Source organism: Sceloporus undulatus, chromosome 5 (genome assembly GCF_019175285.1).
Source record: "Sceloporus undulatus isolate JIND9_A2432 ecotype Alabama chromosome 5, SceUnd_v1.1, whole genome shotgun sequence".
NCBI classification, from domain to species: domain Eukaryota; kingdom Metazoa; phylum Chordata; class Lepidosauria; order Squamata; family Phrynosomatidae; genus Sceloporus; species Sceloporus undulatus.
The window spans coordinates 101,013,973-101,032,098 of record NC_056526.1 but is presented as its reverse complement, the minus strand read 5'-3'; the positions used below and the strand labels follow the sequence as shown (position 1 = coordinate 101,032,098).

At 39.5% G+C, this 18,126-nt stretch overlaps 2 protein-coding genes across 19 annotated transcripts in view; one reads left to right on the top strand and one right to left on the bottom strand.

Moving 5' to 3' along the window:
- The window catches only part of ANO2 (anoctamin 2), a 154,598-nt gene extending 149,452 nt beyond the window's left edge, over nucleotides 1-5,146 (top strand). Inside the window, exon 24 of the mRNA XM_042469198.1 lies at nucleotides 2,333-5,146. Coding sequence (XP_042325132.1) covers nucleotides 2,333-2,614 — 282 coding nt within the window. The 3' untranslated portion in view covers nucleotides 2,615-5,146. The remainder of the gene's footprint in view (nucleotides 1-2,332) is intronic.
- A 9,456-nt stretch (nucleotides 5,147-14,602) lies between these two features.
- NTF3 (neurotrophin 3) overlaps nucleotides 14,603-18,126 on the bottom strand; it is a 106,590-nt gene continuing 103,066 nt past the window's right edge. For 17 of the 18 annotated variants that reach the window (XM_042469204.1, XM_042469209.1, XM_042469201.1 and 14 more), the window contains one exon: nucleotides 14,603-15,759. In XM_042469204.1, the coding sequence (XP_042325138.1) occupies nucleotides 14,974-15,738 (765 nt within the window). In that variant the 5' untranslated portion in view covers nucleotides 15,739-15,759 and the 3' untranslated portion in view covers nucleotides 14,603-14,973. Of the gene's footprint in view, nucleotides 15,760-16,298; nucleotides 16,636-18,126 lie in introns of those variants that run through there. The other variant, XM_042469217.1, reaches the window with a different exon arrangement.

Sequence of the window (18,126 nt, the reverse complement as noted above, 5' to 3'; positions counted from 1 at the left end):
ATTTCCAATGGCTTAGATATTACATTTGCTAGTTCTTTGAATACTCTTGGATGTAGTTCATCTGGTCCTAGAGACTTATATTCATTTAGATTAACCAGATATTCCTGTACTATCTCATTACTTATTCTCTGCTGAATTTCCCCTACTCTGTACTCTGCTCCATTTTCCTCAGGTTCAGCACCCTTTGCCTTTACTGTGAACACTGAGGCAAAGAAGGTGTTGAGTAATTCTGTCTTTTCTGTCCTTTGTTAGCATTTTGCCATCTTCTTCACACAGTGGCCCTCCCACTCCCGCCCCCACATAACACAGTTTAAAGCCCTCCTGACCAAATTCTTGAGACTGTTGGCATAAACATTTCTGCCAACTGGTGTGAGATGCAACCCATCCCTTGCCAGAAGTCCCTTCTCATGGAACCACAGACCATGATCAAAAATTGTTCTCTGCGGAACTATCTACGGAGCCAGTTATTCACCTCTGTTATTTTCCTATTTCTTCCTGGATCATGCCCTTCAACTGGCAAAAGAGACAAGATGACAATCTTTGCATCCATTTCTTTCAGCTTGCTACCCTGATATTCTGAAGGATGTGTCTTGCAGTGTCATTGGTTCCCACATGGACCAAAAGGAAGGGGTATTGGTCAGTAGGCATGACCAGTCTTGTCAGCCACTCTGTCACATCACAGATTTTACCCCAGGGAGACAACATGCATCTTCTTTTTAAATATTTAGTCATTTGTTTTAGGAAGGCACATCCAAAACTTCAGTCAGAAAGGGTGGGCAATGGTTGTCATGTACTAGCTCACCTCATTTCAGAGGCACAGGCTTCAGTAAAAACAGAAAGCTTAATTGAAGAAACTAAAGATTTTCATAGCATGGTATTATTGTCTGGACTGATGTACTTTGGGTTACAAAGTATATTAGTTAGCAATTCAAACATTTTTGTGCTCACCAACAATTCATTTTTAAACCAAAACATTCCCATTCCAAGAGCTACCCCTCCTTTCCTCTCCACACCAAGGATTCCTATCAAATTGACCTTGAAAGTTCAAAGCACATTCTTCTATCCCTTAGTAGCCAACTTCAAGAAAGATAAAACAGTCTTTCCACACAGCATCACCACTTATGTTGCATAATCCCATCACTCAGTATTACAACAAAGTGTATACATCATACAGCCAGCAACCATAGCAGGACCTATGATCCTGACAATGGTAGACCCCTACAATGAGTTAACTTTTGTTTCTCTCCCTTTTAATTTTTACCCAAAGGCTTTCAACTTGTTTTCCATTCTCCCATTACTTGCCTCCTCACAGGTATACACATCTTTGACAAATAATGCTGCTGTGTGACAAAGAATATTCCTTCCCACTATCCTTAAATTTAAATTAACCAATTATTTCCCTAAATGAAATGTATCCCTCTATGACTGGCTGGCTATATTATACTGGAACTAGCTAAGATGGCTGCAACCAAGAAAAAAAAACAATTGTTTCCAGGACCCAGATTCAATAGAAAGCAAGTGAGGAAAGAGGAATGCTATCAGTTAAAGAAAATGACCCTAATGTTGAAATGGTGTAATATTGCTAATACAGTGGACCCTTGTTATACGCTGGGGTTTCGTTCCAAGATCCCCCGTGTATAACAAAATCCGTGTATGCTCAAGTCCCATTAAATATAATGACATAGCAAAATGATGTCCGTTATAAAAAATGGAAAATCATGGTTTGATATTTGAAATTTATGCTTTTTAAAAAATATTTTCAAAAACCGTGTTTACTTGAATCCATGTATAAGAAGGGCCGAGTGTACTTTTGCCTACAATTCTTGAATAATATTTTAAAAGGCTCAGTGGAAATTGGTGAAAGTCAATTTCTGAAATGTTGCCTGAGTCTAGATGTGACACATGATCAGTGGGAGTGGGAAGAGAAGGAGCACAAATGAGAAGGGGTGAGGGAAACCTAGGATATTTCAAGAACAAATTCAAGAGCAAAACCATAAGTATGCCATTAAAATCAAAACAAAAAGAATTAGAGAGTCTCAATAGCTCCAGAGATTTTTTCTTTTCTGCATAGGAATTCCCACCAAGATTTCACTTGAAGTAAAATCTGATGTGAATTTTTCATTACAATAATATCCAGAACCATTTCTGAAGATATCTTGACTATCCCTCAGTTATCACCTGAAAGTAAATTTTTGGAGCAAACGTTTCAGAAATATTTAATTTTGAGATAAAAGAATTTTGATAATGTTAGCAGCATTAATGTTAATACACATCAATGTGTGTCATATTGACTGTCCTCTTTCACCTGTTTATTTTGTTTATTTTATGACAGAACCTGGTAATGTTCCTTAGCATGCTCGTTGATTGGATGATCCCAGATATTCCCAAGGATATTAGTGAACAGATCAAGAAGGAGAAGAGTGTGCTGGTTGACTTCTTCCTGAAAGAAGAATATGAGAAATTGAAACTGATAGAAAATTTTATAATGCAAGACAAGCAAAGTAGTAAGAGTGACAGAAGAGGAAAGAGAAATCGGGCTGCCAGTTTTTGCCAGTTCAGCCACAGTCAACGAGGCAGTTTTACATCTTTCAGTTCACAGCATACAGATGTGTGACCTCTAAAGGGCATATTTACTACAAGTTAATTATTTATTCCCTCTCTACAGAGAACCTTGACAACTGTAGTTGACAGCTGTAGATAGGGGCTTGAGTTCTGTGATCTTACTCTCATCTTGCTACAGTTCCCAATAACTGTCCTCATGAACCATATTGAGCATTTGTATATCTCTTGTATGAATTGAATTTGAAGGAGGAATGTGGAAATGAGTCAGAAGAGCAAAATGGTTATAGATCTAGCCAAGGAGATCATATTGATTTTTCAGTAACACCAGCTTTTAACACTATATAATATCCAACTTCACAATGTACTCATACAATGTAAAGTGATACAATCCTGTACATCACATTTGGTCTTCTTTTAGTTGCCATGGGATTCCTGGTTGTTGTTGATGAAATAAATTAACACAGGTGACCCTCTAGAATATATTTAGATTTCAGCAATCATTTCACTTACACAGTTACCTGATGAAATCCAACTTTGGTCCTGTGCTTTTAAAATAGCCTGGCACAGTCCAAGGAAGCAGGAAAAGCTTTTCCATTAAAAAACAAAAAGTCTGCTGCTAACCTTATGAGGGTCACTGAGACAAGACTGGTCAGCCTAGGTGAATCACTAATTATACTGAAATGAAAAGAGCATATTGATATTTGTAGAGGACTTAAAGCAGTTAAAGGGCCAATACATTTCCCAAAGACACATTGTAATTCTGTGAAGGCAATAAGCACAATGATGGGCAGGCCATGGTCTGGGCAAAACAGCAGGATTAGATGCCCTCCCTATTCAGACCATGTCACCAGTTAGCAGACATTCTCAGCCTGCCACCAATCTACCATTGGCAGAATTCCTGTGCACAAATCATTATATTAAAACTGTTATAAAACTTCTATAGTTTAGTGTTGATATGCCAAAAGAACATAATAAATTAATTAGTTATGTGCACAAATGTACAGTTTGTCAACACTTATGAGGCAAAAATTCCTCTTGGTGCTTTCAGTGGCATCTCTCTATCAGACACCTTTTGAACTCTGTTCAGTGAACATGTGGGGCTGAAACATATGGAGCTATTAAAGAACAAATATATATGGTCATCAAGCAATTTAGTATTCTATAATGATGCTATTCACTCAGCAATAGCATAATTAAAATACTGACAAAATAAAAGTTTTGCTGCAAGATTGACCTCTTGTCTTGAAGATGTAAATCCACTCATTTCCACATGCATAAATGAAAGTGCATCACACCATTCATGAAGTTCATTCATGTGTAAATTAGAGTCTGACACACTGCAACATCTGTAGCTGTAGGAGAGGCTGCTTCTATTGTACTCCTTTGTTCTTTCCCAGTCCATTGTTCTCCCACTCCATCTCATAAAGTGGAACACTATTATGTCTGTTGATCCAACCCAAGAAGGAATTGGGGTAAGAGTACAGCAGTGGGAATCCTATCCTTCTAATAACTGCAACTGAAAATTAGGTAATTAAGTTAGATTGATTGTAAGTACCAATTATTTTTGTAACCGTTATCTTCGTCTCCCCTCCTTCTCTCGTCTTCCCCATTTTCTAATTTGCTTTTTAGTGGAGTGGAGGTACATGTCTATTTTATTTTTTATTTTTTATTTTGAATGTATGTACACCAAAGCCATTATGAATGAAATAACAGCTGTAGCTTAAAAGATGGATTTTTCTCAAAATCTATACAAATGATGGGGCAAGGATCAATTCCCCCCACCACTTTTCATATACAAGGAAAAAACAATGGCAATTTTTAGAATGACAATAAATGGTATTGTGCACAGTTCACAGTACAGAACGACCATGAACCAACATAAATCAGAGCAGGTGGAAAATATATTTTATGCCTTTTATGTTACACTGCTTTAACTAGAAGAGATCTAAGAATGTGATGTTAAGCATTAAAACCAATGCAGCTTTTAAGGGGTTTAACTTTGGCTGGATTACACTTATCGTTTGCTGTACATTTATAATAATTGAGATGTTCCTATGCATGTATTTTGTTGACAAAATCACTAGTTAGAAAATGATCAAAATGTATCTAATGAATACTACTTTTCTCTTTGAAAAAAAAGTTTTCTTTTAACAAGTTATGCCTCCTTCAATGCTTCTTATTGATATACTAATTGTACCCATGGAGTGAAACAGGAATGCACACTGTACCTCACCCTATGCAAAACTTTCCTTTGTTTGAAGGAAAAAATTACATTTATTCAAGTGTATGCAATTGCAGAGGTATGTGTGACTGGGATAAGGCAGCATTCTTGATCATATGAAACTTGGAATAGTCCTTGGAAACTCTGAAATAGTCCTGGTAAACATTCTTGAATTCAGAGGTTGAGATCGTTGAGTCACATAACTCACATGCCCATTTCCATCTAATGGTGTCTGGAAAGGCTGTTGTGGTTTTCTGTAAAACCTTACAACTGGCTCAAAGTGTCTTTTTTTTTTTTTTGGGTACATTTTTACATTAAATTAATTTCAATTCCAATCTAAATTTCAATTAATGCTAACTGATTGTGGAGAAAGTTCAAGTTGGTATAATCATACTGGGGAAGGGAAAACTATATTAACTATTTTATTGATATTATTATTATTCCTATAATATATTTGTGGGTTTTTTTCAGAATTCTTTTTCTTTTCTCTTTTCTCTTATTATTATAGAAATGATAAAATTAGTAACCTGATAAGAATATATAATGAATGTAAAACTGGTGAGGTGAAATTAGAGATACAAATAATATGCATGATTTGTTGTTGTGTGCCTTATGGTTTCTGACCTATCATGGGGTTTTCTTGACAAGTTTCTGCAGAGGGGCTTCGCCATTATCATCCTCTGAAGCTGAGAGGGTGCGACTTGTCACCCCGTGGGTTTACATGGTTCAGCCAGGATTTGAACCCTGGCCACCAGATTAATTGTCCAATGTTCAAACCACTAAGCCATGCTGACTCACGAATATGTATACGTGACTGAAAATAAAGGGGTAATTTATGCTAAACCAAACAAGCTTTATTAGGAGTTAAGTAATTGGGAGTGAGATATAGGCCTGTTCAAGTTCAGTAGAGAACAAACTAGAAAATGACTTTGGAAATACTTCATTTAGAAATAAGAGGATCTCATTGAAGGAACAAGGATTTGAAACTGCAGTTTATAGATAAGGATACAAGAGTGACACATGCTGGTCACTCAAAGAAAGGGCTATACTGGGAAATAAAATGTTATACTAGAAAAAAGGGGAAAGGCTTCAGGGATAAGGATAAGGAAGTTATCTGTACTGGCAAAATAAAGCAGTTTTACCCTGCTTTGAGCCTCTGCTGTTTAGAAAATGAATGTCACTGAAATGTGGTAAAACTGGGACCAAACTGTGCTAAAAACCAGAACAAAAAGAAGCCCATATAGGCTATTCTTAACACAGAAAGTATAACCACCATGATGTAAGTGCAGCAATGCAGGAAAACCCAGACAGCATATGGAAGCAGTCTAGAGCATGCACCTTTTAAAATGTTCCACTGTACTTCCCAGTATGGCCACTGTGGTGGTGGGTTGCTTACTCTGAGGTCAGAAGGATTTGGTTGTGGGAGTTTTGTTCAGAGAAGGTTTGAGTTTGCCCTCCTCTGAGGCTGAAAGAGTGTGACTTCCCCAAGGGCTTTCTAGGGGGAGGTTTGACCAGAGAGTGCTTGCCTTCACCTTCCTTGAGGCTGAGAAAGTATGACTAGCCTTGTGTGTTTTTTAATGCCCAAGCAAGGGATCAAACCCTGGCCCTCCTGCACCACTGCCTCCTGCTGCGCTTCCTCAGATGCATGTTTGTTTGTATATATTTTGACCCTCAGAGTGGGAGACATTGGAGGTGCTCCAAAATCTCTCTGGACTATTGTTCAGGAACTTTTATTTGCTTTTGGCCCTGTGCTTCTACTGAGCACATGTGAAAGGCATCTAGGGGTCTTTGTAGACCCCAAGTTGAACATGAGTCTATAGTATGATGCTGCAGGTGCTAAAGACAATGTATACACATTGTCTAAATCGAGTTAATTAATAGTACCACTATACATGTGCTTTTTTCCAGAACACCATTTGATAAAATCACAAAAAATGCTCACTAAAATAAATTGTGCCTGTTGGAAAATAGGTGGGTGCTATTGTGTTATATAAAGGAAATAATTACAATTTTTTAAAAAAATACCTGCATGAAGGTGCCCCACTTACTTTTACATATCCTTCATCAAGTGCCAACTTCCTCAAAGCCTTATAATCCCCTGCTCATTATGGTATTGCTGATTCATACATATGCGTCACCTGCAGCTGAGCAATGCTTTTCTATAGTAACCTCACCCATGCTTTAGTACTATTGTCTCTGCAGTCCCTTAGATGTCATTACATCAGAAGAACATTTGCTTCTTAAAATAAAACTGAATGTTTATTATTTCTTTCCTTTTTCTGTCTGTAATTTTTTTTCTTCCTCTTAGATGGTGAAGGAAACAAACTGAAAAATAGCAAGTCCTTAATGTATAGTTCCAGCCTGGATTCCTTGAGATCAGAATTCAAGCTCTTGCCCTTCAGAAAATATGTTTACACATCTCTTAAAAATGAATTGCCATTGTACTTTGGAAATTTTCATAGCAATGCTGAAAGCTACGTGCTACTATGCCTCCTTTGGGTTTGCATCAAAATAGAGCAACCCTGGCATTATGCATTTGAGGATTTTGTTGGCTTGCCATCTATTTTTGTCAATAAGGAGGACACAATATAAACTGTTTTTACAGTGAATTTTAAATATTTATTAATCTATCCTGAATATATATTGCTTGAGAGTCAAGCTCTAACCCCACCTCCAAAGCTGATTCCACTGAATACAGGCTTGAACTCTAAATTCACAGTAGAAGAAATATTCTCTTAATCATACCTGTAGGAGATCTTTTGCATGAAAATCCCCCTAACAGTGGTATAATCCATTAGGACAACTATGACTCTTTATTTATAGAACCAAATAACAGGTTTAACAAGTCCATAAATGGGGAACAGTAAAGCCTGCTGAAGAAAACTAAACAAAACAACTGCAAATATTTTAAAAAATACGATCTGAAGAGAAACCAGTTTTAAAAAATAAAAGTTTTTCCTTTACTGCACTTGGCAACCTTAGAGTAACTGGAAATTCCTGGTGATTTTTTTCTCGGCAATGTATGCTTACTGATTTCTGCTTTTCCCTAAGAAAACTTGATTATTTGATTTAGAAAGAATGTGAACGAAAGGAACATAAGGGACACAATGTTCTATGAGTCTTTTGTAACTTTCACAACTTTTCCAGGCCATAATTTTTGAAAACTGCAGATCTATATCACAGGATTATATTTCATTCAAACAATTCAATCCAGTTTGTTACTAAATTTATGTGAAAAGTGCACATATCTTTGATGAATGTGGAGTGAAGGAAATATATGAATAACTGTTAAAACAAACAAAAAAAATTATCTAAATCCACCAGAGTAGTTAAATCGAATTGATACCCAACCATGAAATAACAAGACCAGACACGTAAATTGGATGAATAAAGGGCCATTTATTTGACCTATAATCTATTTAAAGATAAGCACTTGAACTTAAACCTTAACTTCAAACTATGAGCAAATTGATTAAAGTGAAGAGCCTGGTGCAGGTCTAGCTGAAGCCAGGTGTCAATCCTAGACTTCCTCTTCAGCCTTCCCTTTGGGCACAAACACCGAACTCTGAGGTAAATCCGATGATTCAGACTGCATCCTCAGTCCAGTCCTAGGGAGTGGCCCTCTCCCCCAAACCCCCACGAATTTGTAAGGTTGAGCAAAATCCCCATGTCTACCCCAAAGGCAGGTTCTCTCACAACTCCACACCCCTTAACGTGTTTAAGCTGATCAAGAGCCTAACTTTTCACCACAAATGGATGCCGATGGTGCTTCCCAAACAGTTCTTTAACCCCATATGGGCCACAGACAAGGAACAAGCTCAGCTTAGTCCCTTTCCCCACCAGGCTATTCAAAATGTCTTTTAACCCCATTTTGAAAATCCCTCAAAAGATCAAATTGCCTTCATTTGAAAAGTGAACCCCCCTGACTGGTACAACTCTGGGTGTTTAAACAAAATTGATGGGTGGTTAATTAGAAAGCCAGATGTCCTTAATAGAGAATTTCTATTAACCTGTTTTCTGGCAACATCCAATTTACGTGGATTATTTTCCCCTCTCTACAACTGTTGGGGCAAAATTTTAGACCAGATGAACCTCATGCCGGGCCACGTATGACATATGACATCGAAATCATGTCTTGCTTGACAAATTAGAGCTTTGCACTTGATCAAACCAAGGTCGTTGCCACCAAGGTTTATCAGCAGCTCCTCAAACAACAACTTGAACAGACAGCTCCAGCGTAAGCTTTGTTTCGTGGCGATTTCGCTGAGACCAAGGTGAGAGCCCATCTGACCAGCTCAAGCCTGTCTCACTGCTCAACAGATCATACTGTGCCCACAGGTGAGGATGTGAATTGTAATAGAACGAACTCTGAAAACTAAAAGAAACAAGAGTCAACCAATTTAATGTGTTGTAGGAATCATCTGCACATATTTCTGGAAAGCTGAAGATTGTCTTCTACCAATGTGTTTGATATCTGTGCCTCAAATCCTAAGGCTGCTGCCGTGGAGGCCACTCCGATTTGGAAAGAATAAGTACCGAATTTAACCCCCCTTAGTCCAGGATTAGCCAAAGCCTTAGTTGCCAAAGTCCAAAATTGAAATTTAGTCAGGGGTGAGTGGTCTATGGCGGGTTACAGATGGGCAAAAAGGGGTGTGCTCATGACATCATGAAGGTATAGCCTTTAGACGGCCCTTACCTGAATGCCGCCATGAACGACCGCTTACGCGCCCCAAGTGGGAAGAAGCGGCATTAAAAAGGTGCCACTTTTTCCCGCTTCTTTTTTAGAAAAGGCGTGCTTGTGCATCTCCGTGTGTAAGCTGTTGCACCGATACGCCACAATTGTCACGCCGCAAATTTAAGTTGCCCATCTAAAAGCTCCATGTCTGCTGCGGTGCATAATGAGTCGGGGGCCCAGGACATGCGCGGTTTGCAGTCAGGCTTTAATTGCTGCGTCAGATGCCATGCAGATATGGAAGCTGCAGCACAGCTGCACTCTATTTTAATGCTCGTAACCCTAACCCTAGAGCAGCATGTGCGCATGTGCTACTAGAATTGCGGGAAGTTGTAAGTTTTGCCAGCGGATATTTTGGTTGTAGAAAGTGATAAGTGAAAGTTTGGAATTTAAAGTGAACCCCTACACACATTCCTGCGCCATTTTCACCTGGGGAACGGGCACAGTTCAGCTGCTCCTGGCACAGTTATGTGGTGGCTCCCCTTTGCCACCAGGCAGGATGGCACAGCCATCCTGAGGGGGCTGGGAAGAATTGCAAAACGTCCTCTATTTGAAGATGCTAAGTGAAGCAAAGGGAGGGAAGGAGATGATTGAGAAAGGTAGGGAGGCGGAGCCCTGGTTGGGCGCCATGGGCGAGGAGGAGCCATTGAGGCAGACAAGCAGAGGAAGTGGTGAGGGAGCCTCAGCCCAGGTGAGCTACTCATTCGCAATTCTTCGCTTCTCTCTCTCTCACACACACACACACACACACACACACACAGCACTTTGAGACCCCTTTAACTGCCCTGGCTCAATGCTCTGGAACTCTGGTGTCTGTGAGGCATTTAGCCTTCTCTGTCAGAGAGCTCTGGTGCCACAATAAACTACAATTCACAGGATTCCATAGCACTGAGCCCTGGCAGTCAAAGCAGTGTGTTTTGAACACAGATATCCTCCTTTTGTGAGTTAATGAATAAATCCAGTCCCTAGCCTTCATATTTCTTTCACACCCTGCAGGAATAATAACCCACTTTGAGACTGCTTTAATTCAATGCTAAGGAATCCTGGGAATGCTAGTGTTTGGGAGACATTGAGACTTCTCTGTCAGAGATGGCTCTGAGGCCACAATAGACTACAATTCCCAGGATTCTCCAGCACTGAGCAGTCTCAAACGGGACCATTTCCTCAGTGTGGATGCACCTAGTGAGGAATTCTGGGCACTGCAGTTCAACTACATTTGGAGGGTTATGGGATGCCCTGTCAGAGATAGCTCTGGGGCCACAGCGTACTACAATTCCCAGCATTCCCCAGCACTAACCCAGGACATTTAAATCATTCTCAAACTGGATTATTCCCTCCGTGTGGAACTCTGGGCATTTCAGTCCAGCTATGTTTTATTTCTACAGTGTATTTTGGACCAGAGACAAGGTGACCAGACATCCTCCTCCTTTTCCAGATATGTCCTCTTCAGTCAAATTTCAAAATGTCCTCCATTTGGATCATGGCTAAGAAGCATGAATTTATAATTACATGGGTGTTTTTAGCTTTTATTTTTGGTCATGTCCTAATTGCTTGAGTGCCCTATATTTTGGAGTGAAGGCATTGGTCATGGTCACCTTGGTCAGAAAGCTTTACAGGGGTTTAACTGCCATTCTGCTGTTGTGCTGGAACAAACCACCATTCCCAGAATTCCATAGCATTCAGCCCAGGTAGTTAAAGTGGTCTCAAACCAGATTATTTCTCCAGTGTAGATGCAGCCCAAGCCTTTTGCCTCTCTTATGCCTGAGATTTCAAAGCCCAGCCCTGGCATCACAACAAACTACAAATCCCAGGATTCCATAGGATGGTGTGATGAGAGTGAAAGCAGTGTCAAACTGCTTTAATTCTGCAGTGTGGCAGCAGCCTTAGTGTGCTTAATGCAGTTCTTAACATGGTGCACCTCTTGCATACCGAGTCTCGCAAGACTTTTTTGTTTAACAACTTGTACCCATTAACTCCATTTCATGTCTCCAATACAGACAAAACAAGGCAAAAATTAATTAATTGACTAATATCCCATCTTTCTCCCAGTACAGAAACCAAGACAACATACAACTTCAAAAACACAATACAATTCTTAAAAATCCTGTTAATACAAAAGTTAAAAAACTAAACCAACTTTAATTTAAAGTTGTAGTGTAGTGGTTTGAGTGTTGGACTAGGACTCTGGGAGACCAGAGTTGGAATCCCCACTCAACCATGGAAACCCACTTGGTGAACTTGGGCAAATCACACTCTCTCAGCCTCGGAAGAGGACAATGCCAAACCCCCTCTGAGCAAATCATGGCAAGAAAATCCTGTGATAGGTCACACTTACGGTCTGCCGTGTATCAGAAAAGACTTGAAGGCACAGAACCACAAAGTGGAACAGGACTAGATCCAGAAGGTTCTGGAATGCTGTGAGAAGACTAAGACCATCGGAAAACACATATTTCCAATGGTCTTAGGAACCGAGACACCACTCCAATATGGTCGGGGGTCACCGCAACATGAGGAACTGTATTAAAAGTTCGCAGCATTAGAAAAGTTGGGAACCACTGCCTTAAGATCATGACTTCAACTGAAAGAGACACTATGCCCAAATTAATAAAGAGACACTGGCTTTTATTACAAGAGTAAAGAGATCTCATAACAATATGTAAGAGTATACTTTTGAAATGGTAACTAAGGCGCGTTCCGGACGGGCCCTATGGGGCGCCGTCGTTACACGCGAGGGGTGGCGCTTCTTGATGTGCCTTGCCCCTCGCACATAACGAGGATGTCAAAATGGTGGCGCCCTATACAGTTGTGCACCGCCATTTTGACGTGATGGATGCCTAGCATCCGCACATCTCGGCACCCTTGTGATGCCGCAAGGGCGCCATTGGCACCTTGCAACATCACAATGGCACCGCAAGAAAAACCCGCTTTTTGCGGGTTCTTTTTGCTGCATGGAGGAGCCGCACGGTTTGTCCACTGTGGCTCCTTCGCGCAGCAAACACGGGCGGCAGCAGACCACCCTTTTGGGCGGTCTGTAAAGCGCCTAACATCTTTTGACAAAAGATAAGACAGCATCTGACAACACTGTTCATGCTCATGGAAGGATCTTGTTGATTTTCTTGGACCTCTTACTGGTTTTTAGTGCCCACAGACCAGGAGTACACAACTTGGTGTCCTCCCAATGTTTTTGCTACATAAACTATGCTGACCAAATAATCCAGGACAACATTCCTGCAGCTGGCTTGGGGCAGGATGGCTTGGTATTTCATAGTTGTGTGTTCAGTCCATAGTGCCAGCTAATTTTTGTTCTGTAACCTTCAACTGCAAGGTTTATTCTGTCTTCTGATATCTAAGAACAGTCATCCAGAGGGTGAGCTAAAGTATGCTCAAAATATGCAGCTGTACCTCTTATTTCCATATGTTGATCTTAGTGAGGTTGTGGAACTTCAGAACAGGTGTCTAAAGCTGTTTAAGCTGTAGGAGCCCTGGTTGCGCAGTGGTTAAATGCCTGTACTGCAGCCATTCACTCAAAACCATAAGGTTGCGAGTTCAAAACCAGAAAAGGGGCTCAAGCTTGACTTAGGCTTGCATCCTTCCGAGGTCGCTAAAATGAGTACCCAGATTGTTGGGGGCAAATTAGCTTACAGTTGTAAACCGCTTAGACACTGCTTAGGTGGTATGAAGTGGTATATAAATGAAGCTTGTTTTGTTTATTTTTCTTTGTGGACAGATGATAACAAATAAGCAGAAACCTAATCCCAGTATGGTGAAAGTACAGATTGAGTCTCCATTATCTGGAATTCTGAAATCCAAAAATAATCCAAAAACTAAAACGTTTTCATGGGTGGCTGAGGAAGTGAAACCTTTGCTTTCTGATGGTTCAGTATATGCAAACTTTGTTTCATGCATAATGTTATTTTAAAATATTGCATAAAATTACCTTCAGCCTATGTGTATAAGATGTATATGAAACAGAAATGAATTTTGTGTTTAGACTTGGGTCCCATCTCCAAGATAACTCATTCTGTACTCATATGCAAATAGAGATATTCCAAGATCCAAATAAATTAATACATCCAAAATCCAAAACACTTCGGGTCCCAAGCACTTAAGATAAGGGAAACTCAACCTGTACTTTGTTGTTGTTGTTGTTGTTATTATTATTATTATTATTATTATTATTATTATTATTATTATCTTTATAAAACGCCGTAAATCTACACTTTGCTTTGTATACATGCTGTTTGTGCTCTGATGGTACTAAATAAATGACAGTGGTGTATACCGGTTGGTGTATATAATCCTTGCGTTGCATACAGGATTTCAGCCTACCCAAATCTGTTCAGATGTAAGCTGCATGGGTCTTACACAGAGGTAAGTATAAAGGATTGCTGCCTATGCCCTGAGCAGATCTGGGCAGAGGTATTCAATCGGTCTTCAGATGGGTTACAGTCTGTTTAAAGTCACCAAATGAAATCTGGAGATTTTTTTTCCCCCTAGTCTTCTAAAAAAAAGCTTTGGCAGCTTTAAAAAGAGTTACCAAATCAAATGTACTTTAAAAAAAAAAAAAAGCAACACCTTACAGTGAAAGCTTATTAGCAGTGGTTTTGGAACAGTAACTTTTAGGAGTGGGGAACCACTCTAGAACTCTAATGTCAAAATTGCCTCACAGTACAAAAATGTGTTTTATTGCTAGCCGGTTGATGGAATTACAGTGGTACCCCGGGATACGAATGCGCCGCCTTACGAAATTTCTGGGTTACAAAAAAAATCCATTTAAAAAAACTGTTCCGGGTTACGAAGGTTTTTTCGGGTTACGAAAAAAATTTTGGTGCTTTTCGGCGCTATTTCGCACGAAATCGCGGCTTTTCCCCATTAGCGCCTATGGCTTTTTCGGCTTACGAAGCATTTCAGGTTACGAAAGCGGCGGCGGAACGAATTAAATTCGTAACCCGGGGTACCACTGTATTCACATTAGCTGCAGGCTAAATGGCTTAATTTCTGATATGAAGGTTTCACAATTATACACATAGACACACAAAAGGGGAGATAAAACACATATAAAAATCTCACCAACTTACTTGATCCAATTACTTTTAACAGCTTTACTCAGTGGTCAGTGGCTTGACAATAGAAATGCTGACTACACAAAAATTGTACAGGCAGTTTATGAAATGCTGGGAAAGAACAGAAGATGCAAGCACTAATGAGAAAGGTTGCTTGTCAATGGGAAACATCCATGCTTGATGGTTATTTAATGAGAGAAAGCATATTACCTATCTATTTATCGATTTATATTGATATCTGTCTATATATAGATATAGATACATTTATCTTGTTGTTTGCTGGATTTTAATAAATAAGGACAACTTATAATATATAAAATAATAGAAACATTTATATGCTACATGCATATCATATAATTTAGACATAATAAGTTATATGACAGAAGAATGAAGACCTATGTTCGTCCAATTTTCCGGGACAATGCACATACACAAGAGGTGTCTATTCTTATCCATCTCCAGGCTACAAGTTTGTTGTTTTCTGAAGTCAATGCTCGTACAAACGTTTGGGATGTTTTGCACTGGGAGTTCCAGTGCTTATCATCTATACCACGGCAACCACTTTTGGCAGGTTTTGCTTGTTTACACTTTGTTTCATAAAAATATTGCTTCACAGGGGAAGGGCCCATTTTGATCTCTCCCAGCACAGTTACCTGGTGTCCTCTAATGTCAATAGCTGAAGATTTGTCCGTTACCCATCGGCTTTCACTGTCACACACAGAATATTCCCCCCGGTGGCTCTTGTTTTCAGCAAACCTTCTCCGTCGAGAAGTTTGGTTCATCACCCCTGAGCTACCAATGTAATCCTCCATAGCATACAATGGTGGTGGTTCCAATGGGGTATTGTCACTCAAGAGGACCCTGGGGGAGCTGTAGTGCCTCTGTTGCCTCAATAATTCTGTTTCCATAATTGGCTGGAAATCCATATTTTCATTGCCATCCATATCTGGCTCAATAGCATCTATTTTCTTCATTGTGTTTTGTATACTATTTTTGATATCTACCATCTGCTTCGATACTTTGTTTTTCAAAATGTCTGCTTGAATAAGTTTTATAATAAGAGAATTTATTGATTCTTCTGGTAAACTCCTTTGATCCATGTTGGTAGATTGGATGCCACGGAGATAAGCAAGAAATATTGCATAAAAAAAGATGGACATCACCTTGTTCACGTGTAAGATCTGAAAAAGAATTGAGAATCAACTTAGAGACAGCCAAATGAACTTACAAATTGAATAATTTGTCTAATTCTTCTTTTAACTATTGCATACAATGCTTTACAAATAGTGGTTGCAGCAACTCGAAAGGAATAACATAGTACATTTCCCTAATCTGGAAAGACAAAAGCGTTGTACGACACGTGAATATGCTTGTGCATGTGCAAAACTAATTGAGGCATTTAATGAAAGATTCAAGGACTTGAAAATTAAACAGATGGAACTGAACATCTTTGCTACACCATTCAATGTGGAACCAGCTGGTGTGCCTGATAACTTACAACATGAAATCATTCAGCTGCAAAGTGATGATGAACTGAAAGCTATGTACAACAACCTCCCACTGCTTGAGTTCTACATTATTATTGTTAATTATATTATTTATATCCCGACTTCCTCCCAGTACAGGGACTCAAGGCATCTACAAAAGTTACAGCAATGATGAATTTCCCACTTTGATGAGGCATGCATTGAAATATGAATCTGTGTTCAAAACAACTTACTGCTGTGAGCAGTTCTTTTCCAAATGTACCATCATCTTTATGTCAACTGTGCACATGGATGAAGTGCATAAACTTTAGAGCCCCACGCAATCCAAATGCATGACATTTAAAGGACCCTAGTTGGCAATTAAAAATAATTTTCCACTCCTCCCCTGTTTTGATGTATACCTGAAAGTATACTTCCCACAAGTCTAGCTTTGTAAAAAAATCTTCCCTTTTGCAAGGCATGCTAACATAGAATCATAGAATCACAGAGTTGGAAGAGACCACAAGGGCCATCCAGTCCAACCCCCCTACCATGCATGAACTTTCAATCAAAGCACCCCCGACAAATGGCCATCCAGTCTATGTTTAAATACCTCCAAGGAGGGTGACTCCACCACTCTCCAAGGAAATGTGTTCCATTGTCGAACTGCCTTTACTGTCAGAAAGTTCCTCCTAATGGAATCTCTGTTCCTGGAGCTTACATCCATTGTTCCATGTTCTAGTCTCTGGAGCAGCAGAAAACAAGCTTGCTCCCTCCTCAATATGACATCCCTTCAAATATTTAAACAGGACTATCATATCACCTCTCAACCTTCTCTTTTCCAGGCTAAACATACCCAGCTCCCTAAGCCATTCCACATAGGGCATGGATTCAAGACCCTTGACCATTTTAATCACCCTCCTTTGGATACACTCCAGTTTCTCAACATCCTTTTTGAATTGTGGTGCCCAGCACTAGACACAAAATTTTACTGACCAAAGTAAAATAGAGTGACACTATTACTTCCTTTGATCTAGAGACTATACCTCTATTGATGCAGCCTAAAATTGCATTGGCCTTTTTTAGCTGCCTCATCGCACTGTTGATTCATGTTCAAAATGCATTTATTCAAAATTTAATCATACTCAAATTGTATTTATTCGAGGTGCATATATCATTTAACCCTCAATGGTCAGTCTCAACAAGCCATCCTTCTTGTCTTAACAGTATCAACAAGCCATTTCAGGGTGGCGCAGTCTGGGTGGCATATACTTGGGGCAGCCATTGAGGAAGTTGCCAAATTTTTGCCTACAAATGTCCTTAAGGTAGTTAGTTCTTTTTTTCCCAATAAATTTTTATTGGACTAGAAGGGGAAAAAACATACATATTAAACATACATACAAAATAACATATAATCCTACATACATTCATACAAATTAACAAATTAAGCATATAATGTTCAAACCTTCCCTAAAATAATCTAGTCTTCTGCATTTCTGCTCTTATTTCCATCAGTTACTCTTCTTAGATCTTCTCACATTATCACATCTTCTTTCTTCACTGTCCCTTCTCTACTTAAAACCTCTTAATCTCTTCCCTTTCTCCCACTTCCCCTTTTACTAATCCTCTTTTCTCCTTACTAACACTTATCCTTCACTCCAACATTCGAACTAAGTCCTCCCCCTTAACCTTCTCTCACTGCTCTGACCTTCTATCACATACTTATACTTTCTAATAACTTTCCTATCTTCTTCCTTCTTCTTTGATCATTACTTACAAAAAAAGGACACAATTAGGTTTACCTATACCAGTGCTTCTCAATTATTTTCTGTCATGCCCCCCCCCCGGAAGAAGAAACATTTCACACACCCGCGCGACTGTAAATAGTATCATTTGTCTATAAAATTGTTATAAGTACACCTCTGCATAACACATTCGCGCCCCCCTTTACGGAGCCGCCGCCCCCCGGGGGCCCGCCCCACTATTTGAGAAGTACTGACCTATACCAACAAATTCACACATATTTTCTTATCTATTTTCTTAACCATACACATCACACAAACATATAATAACTTCCTCCAA